An 18,479-nucleotide genomic window follows, 5' to 3' on the forward strand; every position below is an offset into this window, starting at 1 on the left:
AAAAAAGAAAGAGAGGGAGGGAAAAAAAAAGAGAGAGAATGAGAGAGGGAGGAAAAAAAATAGAAAGAGAGAGAGGAAAAAAAGAGAAAGAGAGAGAGGAAAAAAAAGAAGAAAGAGAGAGAGGAAAAAAAAGAAGAAAGAGAGAGAGGAAAAAAAAGAAAGAAAGAGAGAGAGAGGAAAAAAAAGAAGAAAGAGAGAGGAAAGAAAAAGAAGAAAGAGAGGGAGAGAAAAAAAGAAGAAGAGGGAGAGAAAAAAAGAAGAAAGAGAGGAGAGGAAAAAAAAGAAGAAAGAGAGAGAGTGAAAAAAAAGAAGAAAGAGAGAGAGGAAAAAAGAAGAGAGAGGGAAAGAGAGAGAGGAAAAGAAAGAAGGTAAGAGAGAGAGGAAAAAAAATGAAGAAAGAGAGAGAGTAAAAAAAATAAGAAAGAGAGATAGGAAAAAAAAGAAAGAGAGAGGAGAAAAAAAAGAGAAGAAAGAGAGAGGGAGAAAAAAGAAAGATGAGAGAGGATAGAAAAAAAAGAAAGAGAGAGGGAAAAAAAGAAGAGAAGAGTAAAAAAGAAAAGAGGAGGAAAAAAGAAGAGAAATAGTGAGGTGAAAAAAAAGAAGAAAGAGATAGAGGAGAAAAAAAAAAGAAAGAGAGGATGAGAAAAAAAGAAATAGAGTGAGTAAAAAAAAAAGAGAGTGGATTAAAAAAAATAAAGAGAGGGAGTAAAAAAAGAATAAAGAGGAGGAGAAAAAAAAATAAAGATATGATTAGAAAAAAAGAATATAGAGATGTGAGGAAAAAAAATAAGAAAGATAGAGATGAAAAAAAAAATAAAGAGAGAGTATAAAAAAATAGAATATAGAGATGAGAAAAAAAATAAATAGATGTTGAGTGAAAAAAAAATATATTAGGAAAAAAGATATAGAGATGATAAAAAAATAGAATAAAGAGATGATATAAAAAAAATAGAGATATTAAAGAAATAGATGATTAGAAAAAATATATAGTATAGAGATTAGAAAAAAAAAATAATAGAATAAATAGATAGTATAAAAAAAATATTAATAGAATATAGTATGAGATAAAAAAAAAATAGTAATAATAGATATGTATAAAAAAAATAATAATAAGATATATATGATAAAAAAATAATATATAATATATAGTATAGAAAAAAAAAGATAGTAAAATATAGATTAGATAATAAAAGAATATAAATGATAGATATGAGTAAAAAAAGTAAGATAAATATAGATTCTAAAAAATAATATAAATATATTATAAAAAATAATAGATAATATATAGATTAAAAATAATATAAATATATATATTAAAAAATATAGAAATATATATAGTAACAGAAGAGTACTCTCTCTCTCTCGTATCCACTCATCTATTCTTCACTCCTCTAATATATATAGTAAAAACCTCCTATAAAGATATCTATATAAACATTATCAGATAATATATTAGACAAATACTAGAACTATATATATTAAAAATAAGAATCTATATATTACATTATAATCTACTCTTACACCATCGCCTCTATCTTCCAATCTAAATCGACATTATCTCTCTTCCCCCCACTCCTCCCTCTCTCTTTCCCTACCACTCCTCCCTCTCTCTTCTCCCCCCCCCCTCCCTCTCTCTCTCTCTTCCCCACCTCCTCCCTCCCTCTCTCCTCCCCCTTCTCTCTCTGACAGTTGCAGAGATTGGGAACTCTCCCCAGTTCATGGTTGATCTGTTTTTTTTTAAATCACAGCCGCTAGTTTCATAGTTTGCAGGTGCTTAGAGCATAGGCAGCGCTTCCGAACCTCAGACAAGTTCAGGGTTTTCCTATCAGATTTTTTTTAAATCGGAACCTGCCGGAAAACCATGAATTTATCCAAGGTTCGGAAGTGATATCTCTGGTCTAAGCACCAGTCAGCTGTGAAACTGATGGTTGTATTTTTTTCAAGTCAGAGTGGTTGGAAAGAAGAAAGCCAATGGGAAGTTTCTCATTCCTGAAATTACCAGTCATGGATCTCAAAATGTTTTACCACGGACTCTGGCGTCCAAGTACGGACATGTTGCAGACCCCTGCATCTGCCCTTGACCTTCAACAGCATTACCATTGCTGAATCCCTCACCATCAATATCCTGGGTGCTTACCATGATCAGAAACTTAACTGGAACAGCAACATAAATGTTGTGACTACAAGAGCAGGTCAAAGGCTGGGAATTCTGTGCTGACTTAAACCTTCTGACTCCCCAAATCCTGTCCACCATCTTCAAAGCAGAAGTCAGGAGTGTGATGGAATAATCTCCACTTTCCTGGATGAGTGCAGCTCCAACAACACTCAAGAAGCTCGACACCATCCAGGATAAAGCTTGATCAGCACCCTATCTACCACCTTAAACATTCACTCCCTCCACCACTGGTGCACAGTGGCAGCTGTGTGTACCACCTACAAGATACACTGCAGCAACTCCTTTGACAGCACCTTCCAAACCAGTGCCCTCTACTACCTAGAAGAAGGGTAGCAAATGCATGGGAACACCACCACGTGCAAGCTCCCCTCCAAGCCACACAACATCCTCTGGACATTTTTTACAGTTTTCTCATCACCATTGGGTCATATCCCCTAGCTAACACAATTGTGGAAGCACCATCAGCATTGCAATGGTTGAAAGAGAAGGTGGCCTTACCACCACCTTCTCAGGGCATCTGGGGATGATCACTAAACCCGGGCTTGTCAGTGTTGTCCATAGCCCAAGAACAAATGACAGGAGTTGGTCAAATGTTGAACTCCTCTATATGCCCAGTGTCCAATACAAACATTGCAGGACCACAAAATAAAATTCAGTGAGACTGGCAGCATTCAGATTAAAAAAAGTAAGCAAACACTGTACAGACAGTTGAATCATTCTCCAAATGAGCAGTTAATTTTTGGATGCTCTTAATATAGGTTAAAATGAATTTTTGCCCATGGTTGGATGACTACAGCTGAGCACCAATCTGCAGGCAGCTGACATTGATTTGTTGGCCCAGTGAAGAGTATTCTGCATTCAGAACAGAGCAAGAGTAGACGTTTTTAATCAGGTCCATGCCTTGCTATTTGCATTTGCAGCAAGTGATAATGCCACTTTTGGTTTGGTCATTAGCATACATGGCATTGAACTGAGAAAGGTGCCAATGCTGCAGTTTTACTGCAATCGTGGGGGAGAGGGAGCTAAAAGCGAAAATATCTGTACTTCTTCATGATGTTAAGTTGCTGTTCTGCATGCATTAACCTTTCAACAAGGCATCTTTACATACCCGGTTTTTATGTGCATTGATTGATGCATAGCGTACTGTGCCTCGGAACCCTGCTACCACTCGAGGCTGAAAAAAAATTAAAAAAAATAGAATTAATCATTTTTATAGTTTTGACGAAAATTACCAAGAGGAAAAACGAAACAAACAAGTGCAGTGTTTCACCAAATTCAGGAGCACAGCTAAACAACCACCGAACTACAGCAGTTTTTCCGCACCAAAAATGAAAACAAAAAGGAACAAAGGTTTACTTTGCCAGTCTACAATTACTGTAACTATTATTTGTTTCTGAATTAATCCCAAGAAAAGCAAATTGTTTTCTTCCCACTGTGTGACTTGTTTAAGCAGTAACCTCAGTCTAATTTCTGTCATTACAGTTTTACAAATCAGATGGACATAAATCTTGTAAAAGAATGTCCAGTGCAATGCAAAGTCTCATTGCCTCACGAGTATCAACTTTTTAAAAAAAAATCAGCTTGCTGAGGTTCTCTGTGGTGAACTATTTGCAATAACATTATTCAGCATTCAATTCAAATTTATATAAATATATGGAAAACCAATTTTATTGTTACAACACAGAGCTCTGCAATTGAAAAAAAAACTTGTACTTATATATAGCATCTTAATATTGTAAAATGTCCCCAGGGACTTCACAAGCATGTTACCAAATAAAATTTGACATTAAGCCACATAAGGAACTGTTAGGACGATAACCAAAAGCTTGGTCAAAAGTAGTAGGTTTTTAAAAATGTCTTAAAGGAGGAATGAGAGGTAGGATGACAGAGAGGTCTAGAGAGCGAATTTCAGAATTAAGGACTTTGACAGCTGAAGACGCAGACACCAACGGTGGAGCAATTAAAATCGGGGATGCTCAAAAGGCTCGAATTGGAACAGTGCCGATACCTCGGAGGGCTGTAGGGCTGCAAGAGATTACAGAGATAGGGAGGTGGTGAGGCCATGGAGGAATTTAAAAACATGGCTCAGAATTCTAAAATCAAAAGGCGTTTCTTAACTGACAGTCAATGTAGGTCAGCAAGCACAGGGATGATGGGTGAACAGGACTTGGTGCAAGTTAGGATATGAGCCGAAGAAATGGAAGTTCATCAACATAGTATTTATTTGTCATCTATAGTTTATAGTTTGGCCTATCCCTCAACTATATCGCTGCCGACAGTCAACACTTCATCTTTCATTTCAGCAGGACAAGCAGATATTCCAACAGTGAGATAAGCAGATACTTCAATTGCGGGATAAGCAGTTGTTACAATTTGCAGCACAGCACATTCACAAGTAGTGTAGTGAAAATGGAGAAGTAAGAATTTAAGCACAGCTTCATTACCATTAAAAAGGACTTGATATGGTATTATGAGAAACACACCAAAGTGAACATTTAAATCATTTTCAATACTTTACTAATGAACAAAAGTCTTTGGCGTGTTCTGGACAATGTGCTATGGGGAAATTGAGCTTACAATAGAACTAGAGGATACCATTGTTTTTTGCTTGCACAGCAACTCAAATGAATGCAATTTGTTGCACAATTCTGATCAGGATTTAGGCACATGAAGCAAATGGTTTTCAATACAGCAAAAAATTTATGCAAGAGATCACAATTACACAGTATATTGAAAGCTTACAATAAAACACTAATTTCTCGGTCCTTGATTGTATATCCTTTATGCTTTCCCCCTTTTCTCAGGTATTGTGTTGATTTTAATTTGGTTTACTCTTTAATAGACTGGGAAATGTGACAAAGTTAGTTTTTATTCTTGAAGGTTTGTACTAGCAATGTCAATAACAATAAGATTCCAGAAGAGATATATTATTCAAAGCACTTAGGCACAGTTTCTGTTTCCTACAGTAACGGAACAGAATTTAGCTGCAACACTTTTCTTAAATTGTTACAGCAATCAAGTGCAAAAACTACATTGATAACAGCAGCCAGTCTGTTTGTGGAAAGAAAGCAAATTAGAAGTAAGCTGGAATATAAGACAATAGAAAACAAAGCAGTTAGAGAGCCCAAAACAGAAAAGAATATCAAGAGATTCATCTCCCTGCACTGGCTATTCTTGTAGGTTTTCAGCTCATACATGGTCATTGGAAATAGCAATAATTGAATATCAGCCGGTTAGCAAACTACATATGAAACATTTAAATTAAAACCTTTAAATGTAAATCTTTTGCACCTCTTTGACTATCCTATTTCTGTCAATCCTCTCAATAATAGTTTTCTTCATGCTGTCAGGCAGAGGAGGTGGGATTATGGATCTGGTAGGGCCATAGGGGAAGGGGGTTGATTTTTTAAGTTGGGTGCATCAACGACGAACTTGAGAGAACGTGATGCACAGCCCGAGGCCTGTGTGAGAAGGGGACAAAGATGGAGGTGAAGTAACTGGTAAAAGTAATGAGAGAAGGGGGCAGCTGGGTCAGGGTATGTGAGGGAACAAAGGTAGAGTTGGGACACTTTTTGTTGCAGTGTGATTGGCAGAAGGTTTTTATTGGGGTTGTATGTAATACAATTGGTGAAGAATGAAAGGAAAAAAAACCTGAAACTTACAAAGGATACCAATCATGACAGTCACTAAATCAATATTTTGTAGAGGTATATACACTTAACATGTAAAGCCTACTGTCACATCTGTACTCTATTTTCTTTAAAAAAAAAAGGAACTTTTTGTTTGCTTATTTTCTATGCCACCCACATACCACCAGATTGCAAGCTGGACCCACATTTGTAAAAGCGGCCACCAGTTGGCTAAACAAATGCTTTTTGGAAATATTTTTAAAGCCAATTAAGCACTGGAATTTTAAGAATCTGGTGTGGTTACAGTAATGCTTGATTTGTTTGAAGGGTTCACGAGATGCCATACTGCAGGGGAACTTAAGCCATCCATGTGGCAGCAGCCTGATTTGATCCAAGCCCAGGTGGGGTGACTCATTTGTTGTGAAGGAATATTTGAGTTAACCATTAAAAAATTCAGTAAATTTTGTAATAAACTGAATTTGTTAAAACTGGAAACACAATTTTATAGCACATGGTACAAAGAATGGCTGACGTCATTCTTTTGAATAGCAGCACGCAATGAAGGAGCACATTTTGTTCAGTTCAACTTCAGAGATGCATTTTCACCAAGAATGCGAGAACATAAGAAATAGCAGCAAGAGTAGGCCATATGGCCTCTCACGTCTTCTCCGCCATTCCATAAGATCATGAATGAACTTCTACATCAACTCCACTATCTCGCCCTCTCCCCATATCATTTGATCCCTTTAGTGTTCAAAAAGGATTTTTTTTTAAAAAGCTCACTGTGTTGTATGCGAGAACAAAGTTACAAACCTAGATTAAAATGTTCAGTTGAAAAATAATGCAATTTTATCCAACAAGCCTTTCCTCTCCATAAAGCAAGTATAATCTGTAGACTGTATCCCTACACAGTTCACTTAGTCTCCCAAAGAGTCGTCTAGCATGCACCTCTGCTCCTACCCAACAAAGGTCACCAAGTGAAAACTTCACATATTCTCATCAAGAAGCTGCACTTATTACTTTTAGATAAAAATGGAGACAGGTGAAAAACACAGTACTAGTAAGCAAACTGTGGAAGGTATACATTACAGCAGGGGCTCCAACCTTTTCTTTAGTGTGAACTACTTCGGATAAACGAAAAATATCACAAGCTAAAATATATATTGAAAAATATGGATGGATAGATCTCGATCCTTCTGCCAATGGCAACAGCTTGTCCTTATCAACTCTGTCTAAACCCCTCATGATTCTGAAAACCTCTACCAGATCTCCCTTCAACCTTCTCTTCTTTGAGAACAGCCCCAGCTTCTCTAATCTTTCTTCATAACTGAAGTCCCTCATCCCTGGAACCATTCTTGCAAATCTTTTCTGCACCCTTTCTAATGCCTTCACATCCTTCGTGAAGTGTAGTGCCCAAATTTGGACACAATACTCCAGTTGAGGCTGAACCAGTCTTTTATACAGGTTCACTATATCCTCCTTGCTTTTGTACTGTATGACAGGATCCCATATGCCTTTGTTTTCTCAACCTGCCCTGCCACCTTCAAATATTCGTGCACATTTACCCCCAGGTCCCTCTGCTCCTGCACTCCCCCCACCCCCGCTTTAGAACTGTAACCTTTATTCTATATTGCCTCTCCTCATTCCTCTTCCCAAAATGTATCACTTCGCATATCTCTGCATTAAATTTCATCTGCCACATGTCTGCTCATTCTACCAGCCTATGTAGGTCCTTCTCACAGTTCACAATACTTCCAAGCATGTGTCGCCCACAAATTTTGAAATTGTGTTCGGTACATCCAAGTCTAGATCATTAATATATATCAAGAAAAGAGTCGTCCTAATATCAATCCCTGAAAAAACCTACTATATACCTTCCTGCTGTCCGAAAAACAAGTGATCACCACTACTCTATGACTCTACTCTCTATTTCCTAACACTCAGCCAACTTCATATCCATGCTGCCCAGTCCCTTTTATTCCATGGATATTAACTTTGCTGACAAGCCTATTGTGATACTTTATCAAACGCCTTTTGGAAGTCCATGAACACCACATCAACCGCATTACCCTCATCAACCTTCTCTGTTCATTGTATTGCAAGTGATATTTGTTTTCCTATTGTTTGAAAGCTCCATTAGATCGAATCCATTAATACTGTCTCTAGTTGTTTATGATTACACATTCTGTGGAGCTAAACAAGCACCAAGATGATTTGCAAATGTTATGAGATATTGTGCTGGTTTGTTGCTGCAGCTGTCCGACCTTTGCTTATTTTTTTGGGGGGTAGTGACAGAAGATTTTGTGATCATCAATGTAAGGAACAACAACACTGGACTGACAAATCAAACATTTTTTATGAAATAGAAATTCAGATACAGTTCAGACATAAAGCTCCCTTTTCAATTCTCACGACTGCTTAACAATCGCATTTCCATTTTCCACAGCTTCTGTCCTCATCTTCCTGTGTAAAATTTCTAAATGAATGCAAAATTATTAACCACTTCTGGTTGCGTGGAACTGAATTGCAGCTGCCTCAAACCTACTGGAATAAGGCGAGGACAGTAAATCAAACTGGGACATCTTCGACCTCGACGCTTCGCTGCTGGACTCACCCCTCAACTTCCCCATTGGACTCGCTGTGTTGTGACGTCAGTGCATAGTGATGTCAGCATGTGGCGACGTCAGCATGCACATGCACAGATTAATGATGGCAAGTCTGGATGATGCTGGCGATCCGACTGCGTTGAGAAATGTTGTGGTGACCCGTGCTTTACAATCTTATTACAAATTACATGACTAACAGACTTAAGAGACAAATACAGCCAGTTCCTTCATTGTTACATGTTTAAGAAAAATGGTTAAAAGATTCAGAAATTTAAATGAATGGGAGGAAAAATAATTTATTTGTTTATTTATTTAGAAGACCATTTATGTTTAGCTATGCAGACTGCTGCCCAACGGCTGTTTCCCAACCACAATCAATTCTAGCTGCAGCTATAAACTCAATGGGTGCAACAGAAAATTAGATCATTTTTTAATATTGAAATGCCTTGCTTCATTGGCATAACTACACAAATGTTAAAGGGAAGTGATTTGCCCCAATGATTCATGCGCTGCCCGGTGTGGAATGTGAGCTATGAAGTTCAGGAAGACACAATCTCTTCTCACTGGCCTGTATAAGTTTATGGATCTCCATTGTGTGCTAAGAGAATGGCAACTGTACCATGGCCAAGATCACAGGGGTGGGGGTTGGGGGTGGAAAAAAAGAGAACCAGGGAGGGGGAAAAGAAATCACAATTCAGTGACTAGCACTTGGCACCAAAACCTGCTTCAAGCTTGGTAACCTGTAATGTATTAAATGGCACACAGGTGTGAAATCATGTTTAATACATAAATACATTGCATGAGTGGCCTGCCCCTCCATCTCTGCAGCAATTTCAAATAACCTGCAAACTAAAATAGTAACCTCCCACAGATGCCATGAAATTATATTTTGCGGCAGCGGTACAAGGCAAGGAATTGGTTCCCAACTTAAAACAAAATTATTTCTAGCACTAGCTATTGTAAACATATTTTAAGTCAGCAATGCACAGTTTATGACTTCACACCACTCTCCTCTGCTCTAGCTCTGTAACTAACATGTAAAGGTGATGAACAGAGGTTAGCGACATGAACCTCAATGATAAAACTAAGGCTAGTTCAACTGACAGCTACTTCTTGACTGGTTTAACAATAACTATTTCAGTTACGTAACCCTGGCTAACGCACTCAGTCATGTCAAACACATTTGTGGGATGTCTGCAAAGGTAAACTTAAATGGTCTTTATTATATGTTTTAAAGTCTCTACATTTTTTTCCTCCTACTCATTTAAATTTCAGAATCTTTGAACAATTTTTCTTAAGCACGTGACCATGAAGGAATTGGAAGTACTCATCTCTTAGTCTGTCAGTCATGTGGTTCCTCCCCCTCCATAACCATTTGCAGTAAGAAGACTGCAGTGTGTACCTATCAGTTTGTTTACTCGTACTGTGTCATATGCGGATTAGCAGTAGACGGGCATCATTAGACCAGAGGACATTGGTTCATCACGTAACTTCAAAGTTTCGAACCTTTGTCCCTGGGTGGGTGGGTTGGTTTTGTTCTCTTCTTGGCAGCTTGAAACTGCATTAAGTACTTCAATTATAACTCCTTCAAACAAAATATTTTCATCATGGCAAGAATATATGCTACAAATACAAAATGATCAGCTCCCATGATTTTTTAAATCCTTAACAGTTACCTCTTCCTGTCACTTTATGTGGCTAGGTATCAAATTTTCTTTTAAACCAATCCTGTGAAGCGCCTTGGGATGTTTTACCAGGTGCTATAAAAATGGAAGTTATTGTTGTTATAAAATTTGCCACTTTCATGTAATTTACTTTGTGATTATGAATTGAAAGGAGCTTGTCTCCAAAGTAGTGAACTTCTCAGACAGCAGTATGTAGCAGGCCAGGAATGAAGAAACCACTGGGAAGAAGATTGGAGCGATTAAACCCCGGTGAATGGTGCAGCCTCAGTTTTATCATCTTGAATAGGTAGTGACTGGTGGTGTGGTGGGCAAGACAGGGAATGGCTCAGGTTAAGCAGAGGGAGGCTGTGGGGATATTGAGCAGGTTCTGTGGACTGGAGTGAAAGCAAAACAACTTGCATTTATATAGTGCCTTTAACATAGTAAAACATCCCAAAGTACTTGAAAGCAACCAGAAAAAATGGACACCAAGCCAAAGCAATTGAGTAGCAGGGTGAGGAATAAAGCAGGACATGTTTCAGAAAACTGAGGAAAAGAGTTTGAGACAATTTGGGTAGCTGAGGCAAAAGGAGATTGGAATTAATGGAGAGCAACGGGGAGTCAGGAGAATCATAGAATGGCTACAGCACAGGAGGCGGCCATTTGGCCCACTATATCCATACCAACTCTCTGCAAGATCAACTAGTCCCACTCCCCTATCTTTGCCCCTTTGCAAAATTTTTCTCTTCAGATAATTATGCAATTCCCTTTAGAAAGCAAAGATTGAATTTGCCTCCACCACACTCTCAGGCAGTTCATTAGTACATAAAAAAGTTTCCCCTCGTGTCGTCTTTGGCTCTTTTTCCATTCACCTTAAATCGGCGTCCTCTGGATCTTGACCTTCTGCCAATGGAAACAGTTTCTCCCTATGTACTCTGTCCAGATTCCTCATGATTTTGAGCACCTCCATCAAATTTCCTCTCAACACTCGCTTCTATAAAGAGAACAGTCTCAGCTTCTCCAATCTCTCTATGTAACTGAAGTCCCTCATCCCTGGAACCATTGTTGTAAATCTTTTCTACAACCTCTCTACTGCCTTCACATCCTTCCTAAAGTGCTGTTCCCAAAACTGCATACAATATTCTAGTTGAGGATGAGCCAGTGTTTTATAAAGGTTCATCATAGAGTCATAAAGTCATTTACATCATAGGAGGTGGCCATTCGGCTCATCAAGTCCATGCTGGCTTGCCATGGAGCAATCCAGTCAGTCCCACTCCCCCTCTCAATGCCTGTAGCCCTGCAAGTTTATTTCCTTCAGTGACCATCCAATTTACTTTTAAAATCATTGTCTCTGCTTCCACCACACTTGCGGGCAGCGAGTTCCAGGTGATTACCACCCACTGCGTAAAAAAGTTCCTCCTCATATTCCCCCTGCATTTCTTGCCCAAAACCTTCAAACTGTGTCCCCTAATCCTTGTACCATTAGTTACTGGGAACAGTTTTTCCTACTTTAACTTATGTATGCCTGTCATAATCTTGTACACCTCTATTAAACATCCCCTCAATATCCTTTGCTCGAAGGTGAACAACCCCAGCTTTCTCAATCTAACCTTGTACAACACAGGGTATGGGACATTTTACCAGACTAAAAACTTGAACAGGTGACTGTCACAATGTAATCCACATCGACAAGAAATGTACACCAGACAAACTATAACCTTCTTGCTTTTGTCCTCTGCACCTCTAATCATATGCCACATTAACTGCATTCTCAATCTGCCCTGCCACCTTCAACAATTTGCTCACATATATCCCCAGGTCTGTGTCCCGCTTTAGAATTGTGCCCTTTATTTCATACTGCCTCTCCTCGTTCCATTTACCAAAATTTATCACTCCACACTTGGCAACATTAAATTTAATCTGCCATGTGCCCACCCATTCCACCAGCCTATCTATGTCCTCTTGAAGTCTACTGCTACCTTCCTCGTAGTTCCAGTATTTTTGTCATCTGCAAATTTTGAACTTGTGCCCTGCATACCCAAGCCAAGGTCATTGACATAGATCAAGAAAAGCAGCAGTCCTAATGCTGACCCCTGCGGAACCTTCCTCCAGTCTGAAAAATAACCATTCACCACTAATCTGTTTCCTGTCACTTAGCCAACTTTGTATACGAACTGCTACTGTCCCTTTTATTTAATGGACTTTAACTTTGCTGATAAGCTCGTTACGTGGTACATAAAGAAACGTGTTTTGGAAGTCCATGTACACATCATTAACCACATTACCCTCATCAACACTCTGTTACCTCCTCAAAAAAACTAGTTCAATACAATTTGCCTTTAACAAATCCGTGCTGGCTTTCCTTAAGTAGTCTGCATTTGTTCAGTGACTTAATTTTGCCCTAGATTATTGTTCAGCCATGAACTTATTGAATGGTAGAGCAGGTTTGAGGGGCCGAGTGGCCTACTACCGCCCTTAATTCTTCTGTTCGTATGTTCTAAAAGCTTTCCCACTACTGAGGTTAAACTGACTGGCAGTTGTTGGACTTGTTACACCCTTTTCTGAACAAGGGTGTGACATTGGCAATTCTCCAGCCCTCTGGCACCACCCCTGTACCTAAGGAGGATTGCAAGATTATGGCCAGTGCTTCTGCAATTTCCACCCTTACTTCCTTCAGTATCCTTGGATGCATTTGATTCAGTCCTGATGACTTCTCAATTTTAAGTACAGCAAGGCTTTCTAATGCCTCCTCTTTATCAATTTTTAGCCCATCCAATGTCTCAACCACCTCCTCTTTCACAAGTTTGGTAAAGAGAGGACAAGGCAGGCACAAAGCTGGCAAAAGTTTAGAAAGTGACGGGGAAAAAGCGACCAAGAGGGCAGGTTAAAGGAAGTCCGGGAGGAATCCCCGGATGAAAACCCCTACTGTCCGGTCAGCCAAAGCCGAAAATTTTGAAAAGTTAGACCCCACATCCTCCTATATAAATGCAGACACTAGAAGCATCCCACCAGAGTTGTTAACAGCATTTACAGGAACCTAGAGACAAAGAAAGACCTCTAGGTGCAGAAAAACCATGAGGGTGATGCCTCACCTAGTTGAAGTGCCACAGGGGAGTGCAGGAGAATCTGCACAAATACCTGCAGGCAGGAGTATCCCAGATCACAAAGGGGAGACTAGCAAAGAATCATCCCCCATAGTCAGAAAAAAGGGAACCGCACATCCCTCTAAAGTTAAAAACCTTTGCATGAGTCAGCAAAGCACTGAAGGAGTTCAGGATAGACCTGCCCACTACTAACTCTCCTGAGGGAAAACAAAAATTCCAGCTTAGGGTGAATTAAATCTACCCACCCCACATCTGCCAAGAATGAGGCACATTAATTTTGTCATGAACATTGATTTTAAACTGCCACTGGAATGAAGAAAGAACTTGTTAAACAGATCAGCCATGGTTGGAAAAGACATTTGCATATTAATAGACTATGACTGGAAGGACACATTCAACCCACAATGGACCTTGATCACCGGGGATTGTGTGTAAGAGGAGCTTTCCAGAGATTGCTAAGGTGATACAACCCAAGACGTGGTCAGACCAGTTAGTCACATGACTAACCTGCTTGGCAACCTGGGTTTTTTCTGAATTATACAAACAATTTGAACTTAGTGTGCGTCTCTTTGCTCCTGGACTGAGAAGATCTCTCCTGTCTGCTCCCATCTCTTTCTCACAAGCTTCTGAATCCACTGAAGACACATGAACCCCAAGAGAGAAAAGTCTCCGACAGCAAACAAGGTTTAAGAATACTGGGCCCCAACGAAAAGAAAGATCTACCCTACAATCAAGGACTCTACAGTGAACTCGAAGAATCGTAACAAAAACTCTTCAGATATTGCCTCAAATTTTTCCACTTTGTTTTTCTTCTCTTTTCTGTCTCTATTTGCATGTGCGTATTGCATATGCATGCTAGCGTGGGCGCGTCGTGTATCTGTAGGCATCAACTGAATTAGATTTTAAGTTCAAGTTTAATAAATTTCAACTTTTTTTCTTTAAACCTAAGAAAACATGACTGTGCTGGTTTCTTTGCCTTATAATTGGAAAGTGGTGAACAAGGATTCACCAAGGGGGAGCTAAAAACAGAGTGATAAAAACTAAATCCTGTTACGGTAAGACCAGATGAAAGCTGAGAGGGACCCTTGACACCTTTCTCACCTGGTTCTAACAGTCATACACTAAAGCCTGGTTACCTGACCCAAACCTGACAACATGTGTCAGGTCGGGCATTTAAAAAAGCTAAAAGACTTGGGCGCGGGTCAGGTTCAGGTTGGCTGTTATCAGGTCGGGCTTTAATTTTATACCCGAGCCAGGCTTTATCATACACAATCTTTTTCCTGCTTTATCTTACTCTCTCTCTGTTTTGTCATCCAGGGAGCTCTGGCTTTGTTTGTTCTACCTCTGGGAAGGTGTAAAAGATGTTTAAATCTATGTTCTGATTAAAAAGGTGTAAATATATTTAAATTCATGTTTTGATGGGAAAGACTGTAAAATATGTTTAAAAGTCAATTATGAAAAGGTTTTATTGAAAGGATTGTTGTGTTAATAGTTTCTAAAGATGTTTTGTTTAAAAAGCTGTTTTATGAAGATTTAAATTTTTCTGCACTGTTGCTGAAGCAACACCAGAGAGTCTGGAAAGAGACAAAAGAAGATAATCAAATTAAGCCAGGTTAGGAAAAAGGTATCAGAATAGTATCAAGTCAGGAAGGGGAAACGGGTGCAAGGCTTGAGTGAATGTGCAGTCTGGCACATAGGCAGCTCTGGAAAAAAAGATATAAAAGGAGGGTCCTCAGGACTACAGTTCTCACAGGCACAGGAACCACAGCCAGGAGAAGTCACACAGAGGAAGAAGCCACAGTAGAAGAATACATCAGAGAAGGACAGAAGAAAACATTACCTGTGTCCATGCAGCTTCAAGGAGCAAGGATCAAAAGCAGCTTGTCTGCTATTGCCTATTGTTAAGTACTTTGTTTAAGCATTTAATTAATAAATTCAGTTGACTTTCTGCACCGAAACCATTGTCTGCTGCTCCTTTTGTCTTGTCCAAAAACTCAGCTCAGATCAGGGACTTTACATACCTTTCCCCCTTGTGGCAATGTACCTTGACTGTAGCTAAAACATCTACTCTTTAAAGGCTGCCCATTGTTCAGGTATGCGTTTGCCTGTCAAATTTTGATTCCAATTAACCTGGGCCAGATCCGTTCTCACCCCAATGAAACTGGCCCTTCCCCAATTAATTATTTTTACTCTGGATTGCTCCTTGTCCTTTCCATAGCCAACTTAAACCTTATATTATGATATTATGATCACTGTTCCCTAAATATTCCCCTACTGACACTTAATCCACCTCATCCAGATCCAGCAATGCCTCCTACCTCACTCACCTGGAAACGTACTTGATCTAGAAGATCACATTTCAGAAACTCTTCCCCCTCTATGCCCTTTATATTATTATCCCACTCTATATTAGGGTAATTGAAGTCCCAGGCCAGGTGGTAAGGGATGTGGGTGGTCTCCCAACTGACTGCAAGCATTTTTGTTACTAGGGTTTTAACCCTCAATTTTTATTTGTCAAATAAACACACCGTGACAGGTTTTCTTGTAGGTTTAAAACGGAAGATTAACTATTTATTGAGCAAAATTTGTTCCCCAAATGGTCGCAACTGCACTTGCACGTGCAGACACACACAGACACACACAGACACACAGACACACACAAACAGACAATAGACAGATAAAAAGGAAAAAGGTAGGTGGTTTGAAGTGAGATAGGTGTTCGGGGTTCACAGTCAACCTGTTGAATCTTCTCGGAGGTGAATTTCTCTTTTAAAATTGCAGGCCTGGGTTGTCTGCAGATTTTTCTGACGGTTGAGACTTCAGCCAGAGACGGTGATCACTTTCAGTTCACTGCTGCAACAAGGTTCAAAGTGTACAATTCACAGCAGGGCTCCTTTCTTTGGCTTTTGCTAGGTCTCAACTCTTGGCTGGACAGACCTTTGTGATGTTTGTTCTGATTTCTCCCCCTCTTTCCAGACAGCTAATTTTTAAATCTTTCACATGCTGCATCTGTTGGGAGACGCAGAGCCCCCTCCCTGTGTTACTTCACACCTTCTTTGTTTCAGAAGAACCCATTCAATTCAAAAATGCCTCTTGATGGGTTCAGGATGGGTGTAATTGACACCTCTTAGCCTTTTGTCCTTAACAGACACTAAGACAGTTTAAAAAACAGGGCCAGGTCATTTGACCCTCGACAGTCATTTTGCAGCACGTTGTTCGCCTTTTTTTTAAAAAAAAGGAAAAGTACATTTTTATAACACTTCAGTTTGGATTCAGTACGTTCAATCAATGCACTTGATGTGAGTGTGACCACCCCCCCCACCCCCCACCCACCCCCTGCATTATCACGACTCTATATTTCTGCACCTCTCTATAATTTTGTTGCAAATTTGTACCTCAATATCCTTCCCACTAGTTGATGGCCTATACACCCACTAGTGTAATGGTACCTCTACTGTTTCTTAGCTCTAACCAAACAGATCCTGTCTTTGATAAATAAAAATACTGCAGATGTTGGAAATCTGAAAAAGAAACAAGAAATGCTGGAAATACTCAGCAGGTCTGGCAGCATCTGTGCAGAGAGAAGCAGAGTTAACATTTCAGGTCAGTGACCTTTCGTTAGAACACAGATTCTGCCCTTGATCCATCCCGGACATCCTCTCTCTCCGACACTGTGATATTCTTCTTAAGCAATACTGCTAAGCCATCTCCTTTCTTTCCTGAACGCCTCATATCCAGGAATATTTAGTACCCAGTCCTGCCCTTTTTTTGAGGCAGGTCTCCGTTATCACCACAACATCATATTCCCCCTTGGCTATCTGCACTTGCAGCTCACCAACCTCATTTACCACTGTGTGTGTGTTCACATACATGCACTGTAAACTTAATTTACACCTTATTGCATTCCCTATTACTCTGACCCCACCTAATACCTTACTATTTCTCAGTCTAGTGCTATCTTTCTCTTCAAATTATTTGTGCACCTTATTTTTCCTCTCATGTTACATTCTGGTTTCCATCCCTTTGCCAACTTAGATTAAACCTCACCAACAACACTAGCAAACCCCCTGCAAAGACACTGGTCCCAGCTCTGTTGAGGTGCAACCCGTACAGGTCCCACCTCCCCAGAACTGTTCCCAATATCCCCAGAATCTAAAGCCCTCCCTGATGCACCATCTCTCCCACCATAGATTCATCTGCTCTATCCTCTTATTTCTATATTCACTAGCACATGGCACCAGGAGTAATCTGGAGATGACTATTTTTGAGGTCCTGCTTGCTAGTTTCTTTCCCAGCTCCCTAAAATCTGCCTCCAGGACTTCACCACTCTTTCTACCTATGTCGGCAGTACCGATATGGACCAGGACTGCTGGTTTTTCACCCTCCCTCCCTTGCAACCAATCAGTGAAATCCTTAACCCTGGCAGCAGGGAGGCAACATACCATCTTGGATTCACGTCTGTGCCTGCAGAAACAGAATCTCCTATCACTATTGTTTTGCCCCCCACACAGCTGAGGACTTGGTTCTGGCTGCACTCCGCAGAGGAACCATCACTCTCACCAGTATTCAGAACAAAATACTGATTGGCGAGCAAGATGCATTCTTGGGACTTCTACTCTATCTAGAAGATGGTCAAATAAGTGAAAACAGCAGGGCTAGCTTTGAGTTACATAAATTAAGATACAAAATAGATTAAAACTTAATTACACAAGTGCTATCCATAGATGTTCAAGAACAGCTGGATAGGAGTCTGGCAGCAGACCCTGAAATAGTTGACTGGTGATCCAGAAGCAGTGGAGGCATCATTTTCTGGGTGAGAAAAGCTGCAGAAATAGTGGGGATCCTCATACGGATAATAGATGGAGGGACACTGGGCAGAATTGAGCAGTATTCCTTTTATCAGCTACAGTGCTTCTACTTGCACCCTACCTGGAGAGTACTGTAACATTTTCTAATGTGAGAAAGTCACTGTTTGAGGGATTTTAGGCTAAACCTTGAGCCTTGGTATAATTTCTTTAGGTGTAACTGGATGGCAGAGTAGATCAGATTTACTGTTGTTTAATTTCTGGGATTTTGGAAAAGCCCCAGATTAAGGGCATTAACTCTTTTTTTTTTTTACAACAGTCTGACATGAATAGAGTTTACACAGTCACTGTCTAACCAGTGGATAAAGGGCCTACAGCGCTAACGTGTTGGCAATCTCGATCAGCTAGTCCACAAGGATGGTTGGTGTGAGAAATGGAAAATCAACCCGGGTGCAGTGAGTTGCTCTTCTGAAGTTGGATCAGAGAACAATGTTG

The 18,479-nt window shown here is 39.8% G+C and overlaps 1 protein-coding gene across 2 annotated transcripts in view; it reads right to left on the minus strand.

Moving 5' to 3' along the window:
* Positions 1-18,479, minus strand: part of ttbk2a (tau tubulin kinase 2a) — a 290,578-nt gene that overhangs the window by 108,240 nt on the left and 163,859 nt on the right. For both annotated transcript variants that reach the window (XM_068039750.1, XM_068039749.1), the window contains exon 7: positions 3,285-3,350. In XM_068039750.1, coding sequence (XP_067895851.1) covers positions 3,285-3,350 — 66 coding nt within the window. The remainder of the gene's footprint in view (positions 1-3,284; positions 3,351-18,479) is intronic.

This window comes from Heterodontus francisci, chromosome 9, assembly GCF_036365525.1.
Source record: "Heterodontus francisci isolate sHetFra1 chromosome 9, sHetFra1.hap1, whole genome shotgun sequence".
Lineage (NCBI taxonomy): Eukaryota > Metazoa > Chordata > Chondrichthyes > Heterodontiformes > Heterodontidae > Heterodontus > Heterodontus francisci.